The 10,037-nt window shown below is 43.0% G+C and overlaps 1 protein-coding gene across 4 annotated transcripts in view; it reads left to right on the forward strand.

Moving 5' to 3' along the window:
• LOC129163436 (uncharacterized) overlaps positions 1–9,132 on the forward strand; it is a 30,467-nt gene extending 21,335 nt beyond the window's left edge. For 3 of the 4 annotated variants that reach the window (XM_070554698.1, XM_070554701.1, XM_070554700.1), the window contains 4 exons: positions 2,227–2,266; positions 2,359–2,466; positions 4,643–4,753; positions 8,762–9,132. In XM_070554698.1, the coding sequence (XP_070410799.1) occupies positions 2,227–2,266; positions 2,359–2,466; positions 4,643–4,753; positions 8,762–8,979 (477 nt within the window). In that variant the 3' untranslated portion in view covers positions 8,980–9,132. The remainder of the gene's footprint in view (positions 1–2,226; positions 2,267–2,358; positions 2,467–4,642; positions 4,754–8,761) is intronic. The other variant, XM_070554702.1, reaches the window with a different exon arrangement.
• The last annotated feature ends 905 nt before the right edge of the window (positions 9,133–10,037 follow it).

Here is a 10,037-nt window from a genome sequence, read left to right on the forward strand (position 1 = left end):
AGTCTCAACACACGTAATCAGCCACATGCAACCTCGCCACACTGTGACAGCTCTTACAGTGATGAAGCTGCTTGGCTTGATGGCTGCAGGCCATATAGCAGTTCCTCTTGGTTTGCAACATATGACACGCATCCAATGCTGGTTCAGATATCTCAAGATAAACCTGCTGCATCACAAACAACATATGCTGCCCATTCCTCTCAGTAAAATGAGATCTGGAGCACTGGGGGAACCCCGACATCTTGATGCTTGGAGTCTCTCTTGGTCGTACAATGTCACATGTTTCTGTTTTCACGGATGCATTCCCGTTAGGATGGGGGCATACATGCTTGTCCCATTCAGTGGGCGGCCAGGGCATCACAGCCTTATCCGGGCTCTTACAGGTTTTAAGAAGTAAAAAACCCATACATGAATACAAATTGTAAGAATTTAAAAGCATGGCAAAAGCTCATAGGCTAGGTGCTAACTGCTACCCATAACACAGACATTTCACAAGCAAGAAAATACCTGCGATATTATGATACAGCACATCTTGAATGCATGAGCTCTGGGATGAAAAGTAGCTGAGGTCGCTTCTACATGCCAACATTTTTCCTTCCCAGTCTTTCTAATAGCGTTTGTGGGTCTGGGATTGTCACTCCATGAAATGTCAAAAGCTGGTATAATCAGCCTTAACTACGCCACTTATTTCGTCAAAACAATTAGTAGTTTCTGCACTGTAGCTGCATACGCTAGTGCACTTAGTTCTTTCACAGGCAGCCCTCTAAGGCGAATATGTTTTCAGTTCAACAACTTTCCACTGTTCAAATCATAAATTTTGCCGCTTTCCCTATCTATATGTATGTTCGCTTCTGTCAGTTTAGGGTCCAAAACACCAGAATGCATTGCGCACAACGCAGTACCGAAATGGCTTATTGGGGGGTCACAATCATCAAGCCACACACCTGGCAGGTAATGTTGGCAGTACAGCGCATTCAAATGTGTTATGCAACTGATCATTTGGGGCAGTGATACGCCTATGCTGCCGCCAGAAAACTTGTCCCCAGTTTCACACTGGAAGCATCAGTGGCACAAAACGACAGCGAAACGGTTTACTCGCAAACTTCAAAGCGGTCCTTTTCACACCGGGAGAGTCTAGGCAGCAGCACGTCTTCTTCGCTGTGCTCTTCACTGGACGCGTGGTGGCAAACAACTAATAGCACATGGCTTCCTGCATCATAACTGTCGGTGTATCTATGATAAATAAGTAGTTGTACCTGTATTGGTTGGAAAAATCTTTCCAAACTATTCTCCTTTATGCTTCCTGTGAAGGCAGAGCCATCTTCTTGTTCGGTGCAGTATTGCTGTAGCTTTGACAGATCATTTGCTGCTGTGGCCCCCAGACTCTGGAACTCTCTCCCCCTGAGCCTGAGATCAGTGGACTCAGTGGTCTCCTTCAAAAAGCAGTTGAAGACTCACTTGTTCAAGCTGGCTTTTGTATGACCTTCTTCACCACTCTCTCTTTATTCGGCTCTCCCCACCTATTCCACCTTCCTCAGGATCCACTGATTTCCCTCTTTCCTAGTCACACTCTCTCTTTCTTAACATTTTTTCTTTTAAGTCGCAATTGCCTATTCTTGCTTATTTTAAATATATTTTAAAACATTTTCTAAGTGCTTTTTTATATTTTTACAATTTTTTATATTTTTTGTTTTTGTTTTTGTGAAGCGCCTCATGATTTTTATCTTGAGAGGCGCTATAGAAATGATATTTTCTTCTTGTTCTTCAACAGAGTGGGAAAAAATCTCACCACAGCGTAGACTTTAGTCGCTGGAGCCTGCTAGTGTGGGGGTGTATATATAAAGCTAATGACGTTAACATGATAGGCGGTATTATTAGGAAAGGATGTGCGAACATCACCGCTGCTGCTGCGTTGAAATTCACTAGTCTGGAGCTGGTGAAAACACGTCATTTACTTAAAGTTATCGAGGATTTTGTGCCCAAATGCTTTTTCCTTCCCTTGATGAAATATCCACTATTGCAAGTCAACCTGTGGTTATCCTTTCTTGTAAAGGCGGCATTAAGAACATTGAGTGGCCAGTAAAATTTTGAATCTGGTGGATGAAAAAGTTAAATTCCTGCCCTAAGAGTAATGATGACCGGATAAGAGAATAATTCTATAGTTGTATACTTTTGCAGATTGCCCACAAGTTCAGCTTTCCAATATTTGTTCAACTATCTTTTTAGACCATTCACATGGAGGGACCTTTAGCAGAGGACATTGAAGGTATGTGTATGCAATGTTCTTAAATTGATGCTAAATTATCTGTTTTACCTGTTTTGTGTATTTTATTCTTACAAGTAATTATTTACGTCCAGATGTCTGTGTGCTAGGTGACAAGGGGTCAGACGATGAGGTCAGCATGTCATCCAGGCAAGAATGTACCTCCATATCAGAAAGTCAAAACCAAAGAGTGTCTGCAACAGGTGAGCTTCAATGCAGTTCTTACCTTTGGTGCATTTTCACACAGTGCATGACAAAAATTAGCATCAACAACCCCATCTCCCTCCTTTGTCCCAACCACCTCCTCCTCCTGCAACTCTGTCAGGAGACCTGTCTGATGCAGAGGCTGCACAATCAACACAGTCAAACACAACCCCAGTTTTAAAACTGAACATTGGGTTAGTACTGCCTTACATTACAAGCAGCTTTAACTTTTAGGTTAGCGTGCATCCACCTGCTGCTTATAGGTTGCTTCAATCTCTCTGCGTGGACTTCACGCAGGGATAGCATAGCTACAAAACACCTCTCTCATTATAGAACATCTGGTAGGTCCACGATAAAGTGACGCAGGACAATTCCCTGAGCACATTTATCTGCTGAATAATTGTGATTGCACAAGGGGGAGATTAAAAGATTAGTTTTATTTAGAACAATTTAAATCACGTTTACCTCATACATGGGTGAGAGAGACGGACAAAAATAGATTCAAAGAAGGATTTTATTACAAGAAAGGACTCACATATATTTATATGCACGTACAGTACATTAAGACACACGTGACAAACATTAATAATAGAAGGAAAAGATGGTTTTACACTGTCAGAACAAGCAGCGGAGAGCCAACACGCCAGAAGCCTGTTCCAGGCCTCTCGACACCTCAGCTCTCGGTCAGTCCTCTGCACTCCAAATGGTTTTATTCCACCCACAGTCTTCCAAACAAAGACCCGTAAATCTCTGTCAGGAGGTTTGGCCAACCACCGCATGTCTAAGGCGGGGATTTCTCAAGTCACAGAGTTTTTGTTGAAAGCCAAAACCTGCTGGCTACTTAATTTATGACTGACAGCCAGGAATTCAGTTTCCAAAGCTACGAGTTACCACTCACTCTTGCAACCTCCAATGTAACCATCCTGTAAGACCAAGTGAAGAGGACAAAAAGGCCCTTTAACTGAAAACAACTGAGGATAAGAAAAAACCCTTTAATCCACAAGTTTATTATTTTATTACTTAAAAAGAGGAGCATTTTAAAAATACCTATCATTATCCAAGTCTCCTTCATGGCAGCAAACGGACTCCACGGTTGTTGCTCCACGGCTGAGCAGTGACCGCATTTGCACTACAAAGGGTTGCCAACCCTCTCCTCACTGTCATCTTTGTCCGTAGCCGCTGCGCCCCTCCTCCTCATCACTGGCTTAAACGCATACTGTATGCCATCGGGTTAGATGACATGAACTAAACTCGCTCAGCTTCATCTTGACATTTTTCCTCTTCAACTATGTACTTGTTCTCCACTCGCTGTAACTGTGTACTCGTGCAGAATTGAGGAGAAAAAATGTCTTAATAGCCATGCAATCTCTCCATGAAGTCTGTGCCCTGAGATTGGAGCAACCTATAAACAGTAGGTAAGTGCACACTAACCTTAACTATAACGCTACTTGTAATGTCAGTAACAACGGTCGCTGTCTGGTGAAATCAGTTCATATTCCATGCTTTCGTTCTTTTTTAAACACAGAAACAGTTTTGTTTACCTGTTTTGTAGCTACAGTTTCGCCGACGGCTGCCGTCGGTGAAACTGTAGCTACAAAACAGGTAAACAAAACTGTTTCTGTGTTTAAAAAAGAACGAAAGCATGGAATTAGAACCACGACACAGTAAGAACACACCTAAGAAATCAGTTCATTTTATGTTGTCCAACATCCAATCTTTGAGGCGTACAGCTACTTCAGCACTAGTGGGCTGCGTAGGACAGTCTTTCGTCTGTACACTATATGAGGAAATGTATTGCTTGAGGACCACAATCCTGCAAGTCTTAGATGTTTCCCTGCTGCAACACACCTGATTCATTGTGCAGAGCTTGGCAACAAGCTGTTTAATCTATTTAACTTGAATCAGGCGTGTTGAAGCAGGGAAACATCTCAGACCTGTAGGATGTGGGTCCCTAAAGAGTGAAGTTGGCCATCCCTGGGCTAACATGACAATTAATATTTTTACTTCACTAGTCACTTGAAAATGATTTAGAATAGGAGACAGAATGAAATTCCGTCTCTCCCTTTAAGAGACACAAATTCCATATACTTATTTTATAAAATAACAACCACTATACTGACGGCTATTACATATTTTGTGTATTGTATACTTTAATAAAGTTATTTCTTGATCCAGATGTCAGTATGCCAGAAGAGGGGTCAGAACATGAGGTCAGCATGTCATCCCTGCAAGAATGTACCTCCACGCCACAAGTCCAAAACCAGACTGTCTCTGCAAAAAAGAGAGGTAAGGGCTTGCACTCTCTTGCACTCTGGGGCATAAGGACCCGTTTTACTGTGCCATGGTTTATCGTCCTCCTGGTCCAAACAGTTCTTTTCTTAAGGAGTTTAGTGTCTTTCTATCCTCCACCTTGAAGCTGTCCAGACTGGTTATTGTTGGTGATGTTAACATCCACGTAGGGCTGGGCAATATGGCCTAAAATCAATATCACGATATATTGAGGATTTGAACCTCAATAACGATAAATGGACGATAACTACAGGTATGTGCAGAAACAAAAGTTGTTCACTAGATGGGGCTGTCACATGTATTACGTTGAATCACATTTTTATGTGACTCAAGGTGGTACAGCTTCTTAAAGGGACATGAACATTGCCAACTTACACACCTTTTTTTTAATCAAATTTATTGACATGGGAAAAATTATCTCGATAAGAGGCAGAAATTTCGATAGTGATACATTTTCGATTTATTGCCCAGACCTACATCTACGATGATGCCTCAGACCACTTTCTCATTACCTTGTCCAGCCTCCTGACTCCTTCAGCTTTACCCAGCATGTTGCTGGCCCCACACACACCAAGGGACACACTCTAGACCTTGTTTTTACTTTGGGTCTACATGCTGGTAGTGTTTGTCCTGAGGATGTTCATATTTCAGATCCCCATTGCGTTATCTTTAACTTGTCAGTTTCCCCACCTCCTGCTCACCTTCTGGTTAGTTCTCGTTTTCTTAATGAGAGCACAGCTAGCAAATTTTCTGCTGCTATTGATCCACCCTGTTCTTCTGATAACGACCCAGATTCCTTAACTTCTCAGTTTAACAAGCACTGCATTTCCATTCTGGACAACATCTGTCCTGTCAGAACCAGATCAGTTCCTGCAGTGAACCCTACTTCCTGGGGGCAGCAGTAGCTCAACAGGTTGAGCGGGTTGTCCAGTAATCGGAAGGTTGCAGGTTCGATCCCGGCTCCTGACAGAGAATGCTGCTGTTGTGTCCTTGGGCAAGACACTTAACCCACCTTGCCTGCTGGTGGAGGTCAGAGGGACCGGTGGCGCCTGTGCTCGGCAGCCTCGCCTCTGTCAGTGCGCCCCAGGGCAGCTGTGGCTACATCATAGCTCATCACCATCAGTGTGTGAATGTGTGTGTGAATGGATGAATGATACACTGTAGTGTAAAGCGCATTGGAGTCCTTACTCTGAGAGGTGCTATACAAGCGCGGGTCATTTATCATTATCATTTAATGACAGCCTTTGCAGCCTAAAGCACCAATGCAGAAAAATTGAGCGTGTTAAAGTGGAGAATGCTCCCTTTACGTGAAATAAGGAATGTTATTTTAACAACCTTTGGAAATGATTAATATTGATTGAATATTAATTCGGACAACGCTTATTTTTCTCAGAAGACCTAAAGAACTTTTTATTCTCAGGTATTTAGACTCGCTTGAATAAAGATCAACCTTCAACAATTTTAAAAGAATTTAATTTATAAATCACAATTTAAAATCTCACACAGTTAACAATTCCCTGATGTTTAATGAGCTAAAATGTGCATGAGAGCAGAGCTTAGCTGAGGGCTTAGTTCATCTGTCTGAAACAGAAATGATGTTTTGGGTTAGTCTACTGTGTCGCTTTGGAACAAGAAGTGATCATGAGTGCCCTAAATCACCTGGGGGGTGTCTTGGACGGACCCCGGTCGATGGAGGAACACGGTCGCTCCCAGCTGGTCTCCCAATCCGTGAGGCTTTGAGGTTAAAGTCCACTGGTCAAAATCAGTCTCTGATTGGCTCAAGTTTAAGCAAACCGTTCCACGTTTGATGGTGGAACTCAGTTGGTGTTTTCAGCTTGCTTGCAAGTGTCCAGAACCTGGCAGCGTGCCAAAGTTCTGATGTTGTCGAAGAGGAATTCACGGGCCCTGTGAAGTCTCAACGAACTGACTCTCAGCTCGCTTGTCAGTAGTTTTGTAGAACGACCCCCCCTTCCCGGGGCATTCCCAGATCGTGACGTCTTTGCCCTTGAGAAGCTCTGCTCTTGCCTGCTGTGTGTTTAACAATATGTGGTGTATTATTCGTTATCACATCATCTCCATTAAACATCATTTACAAGTTTGATCACAAATTGATTCAGCAGTTGATCATATTAATTAATTCATCAACAGATCTCATTCTTTATTAAAATCATAAGATGAACAGTTCAGCTGTCCTCCTTCCCCACACTGCGTCCTTGACGACTGGTTATCAGAACCCAGCCTCTGCCGTCCTTGCAGAAGGAGAGTGTGTCTCAGCAGCCATCTCGGCTCCAGGTAAAAGCAGAGGCACATGTCGGGTCAGTTTGACCCGTCACAGAGGTTGATGGTCAGTAGCTTGTTGTTGTTACAAGCGCTTGTGGAAGAAAACCCGTCTCCATGTCCATCTGCTGCATCTAAAGAATCTTCTGACTTCCTTTAACTCTGCAGTCAGAGATGCAAAGGTTGACTATTTCTCCAACCTGGTGTCCCAGAGCAAAGAGAATCCCAAGGTGCTGTTTAACACCATCAGAAGCATCTTCTCCCCTGCCTCTCCTACAGCCTCCATTCACTCTGTTGTAGACTGTGAGAACTTTCTGTCTTTCTTTGTGGACAAAGTCAATAAGGTCAAATCTAGCATCTCTCCCTCAGCCTTATCTCTGCCTCTCCTGACTCCAACCAGGCCCATCATCCTACATAGCTTTGCTCCTGTTTCTTTGCCTGAGTTAACCAAACTAGCCAACTCTATGAAGACCTCTGCATGCCCCCTCTACATCTTACCCTCATCTTTGTTTAAAAGTGCTTCTCAGTCCATCGATCCCAGCGTGCTCTCCACAATTAATGCTTCTCTGGTTTATGGTCAGGTCCCTGCTTACTTTAAAAACGCTGTGGCCATCTCCAAGGTCCTCCACCACCTCCCTCACCCATGGTGTCCCACAAGGTTCTGCACTGGGGCCTCTACTCATCTTCCTCTATCTGATTCCTCTTCAGCACATCCTGAGCTCTTTCAGAGGAATCTCCTACCATCTTTATGCAGATGACATCCCAGCTGTACATCTCCTTTAAGCCCCATGAGATGTCTAAGCTGCAGCTGTTACACACCTGCTTAGACTCTATCAAAACCTGGATGGCTGGGAGCTTTCTTCAGCTGAATGAAGATAAGACTGAGATCCTCATCTGTGCCCCAGACAAGCTGGTTCCCAAAGTCAGAGATCTTGGTCAGCTTGCTTCTCACACCAAACCCTCCGTCAGGAGTCTTAGTGTGACCTTTGACCCGGCTCTCACCCTGGATTCTCAAGTCCGTTCTCTTGTTCGCTCTTCCTTCTTTCATCTCAGGAACATTGCAAAGCTGAGTCCCATTTTGTCCTGCTCTGAACTTGAGACAGTTCTCCACACCTTCATCTTCTCACGCTTGGACTACTGCAACTCTTTTCACGTGTCTGAGCAGAACCTCCCTGAACCGTCTACAGGTGGTTCAGAATGCCTGTCAGCTCAGCTTCTAACCAGGACCTCCAAACACACCCACATCACCCCGCTTCTCCTCCAGTTTCAGTGGCTGCCAGTCAACTTCAGGGTTCATTTCAAGATCATGGTTCTGGTTTATAGGGCCTTACATGGACAAGCACCACCATACTTTGGTGCTCTTCTCAGACCCTACACCCCAGCAGGTCCCTGAGGTCCAGTGACCAAAGCCTACTGTTAGTCCAGCTCAAGGCAAAAGACCAAAGGTGACAGATCATCTGCTGCTGTAGCCCCCAGACTCTGGACCTCTCTTCAAGTACATGGAAATGGTACAAATGGAATTCTGTTACCTGATTTGTTTACATGCAGTAAGTTTTGTGCTGACCACCATCAGAGGGCCTTGGGGATTTATGAGACTGAATTTGTGGAATAATTTTGGACAATAACCAAAATTGTTGTAATTCTAAAACAGTGGGTCTTACAGTGTTAATCAAGATTAAAACTTCTTTATAATAGAAAACCTACATTGTTTTGTTTTTGTCCACACAGAAAAACAAACAGCTGTCAAGAGAAGCTGGACCCCAGAAGAGTGTGCTGCAGTGGACAAACATTTGAGGAGATTTATCGTGAGGAGTCAAGTTCCTGGTAAAGAAGAGTGTCAGCGCTGTATTACTGCTGCACCTGAAGCTCTCAGAAACAGAGACTGGAAAGCTGGTAAATATTATGTTAAAAATCGCATTACAGCCCTGAGAAGAAAAGTAGTATGAAAGCACCTAATTGAACGGAGGTAAAAGCAAAACATTGGATGTCAAAATGTTTTGTCCTTTGTTGTGTTTGTTGTTACTTTTTGTTGTTTTTGTAAGGGTTTGCTTAGGTTTTATGGCTGTTCCGTTGTGTACAAATAAAAACATTTCACAGTTTTTTTTTTGTATATTTTTTACACCTGTAATAACAAGGCATTTTGAATGCAGTCCAATGAAACGCATAATTTCAATGCCAATGTAACAAAAAATGTTGGGTTTGCATAGAACTTCAAACTGATATTGTTAAAACATTCAGTGGAGATTAGATTAATGATTTAATAATTAAAAAAATCACAAGCATATGGCATAAAATGTAATTAAATTGGTCATTTCAATTTTGTTATTAAACTGTCTTTGAAGCTGAATGTCTTGTAATCTGTCATCGCAGATAGAAATGTTCACACATATACATAATCACTTATTACAAAAAAATATTTTAGTCCAACATGAGGAAACTGGGAGTAATAATAAAGACTGGTATCAGCAGCTGCAGATAGTGACCGTGGGCCCCATTAACATATAAAAACTTGATATGTACGTGTGTATGTGAATGGACCTCACAAGTATGCAATGCTAGAAACGGTCCCCACAAGTGGCCAAATACCTTTTTGGTCAAAACTTTAGAAATGTGTTAAATTGAAGTGATATTAATGATTTAGATTTTTTTTTACATCTAACCTTGTTTTTAAAAGCGATGTAGGACCACTGGAAAGGGTGGATCCCATAAAGCATAGAAAAACCGGTGGGCCTCATAAGGGGCAAAAACCAGAATGTGTGTGTGTGTGTGTGTGTGTGTGTGTGTGTGTGTGTGTGTGTGTGTGTGTGTGTGTGTGTGTGTGTGAAACAAATAAAGATAAATATAGCTAGTGCGGCCACGAGCGGTCGTGCAGGGTAGAGGCTGCGCGAAAACGCCTCTAAAAACAAGCGCGTGCCCACGCCCGATCCGTGGAAGCACGTAGACCTAGCAAACGTACTAGCAGAAATCAACGATTGTACACGGGTCATTGAGTGTGTACAGGGTT

This window comes from Nothobranchius furzeri, chromosome 9, assembly GCF_043380555.1.
Source record: "Nothobranchius furzeri strain GRZ-AD chromosome 9, NfurGRZ-RIMD1, whole genome shotgun sequence".
Lineage (NCBI taxonomy): Eukaryota > Metazoa > Chordata > Actinopteri > Cyprinodontiformes > Nothobranchiidae > Nothobranchius > Nothobranchius furzeri.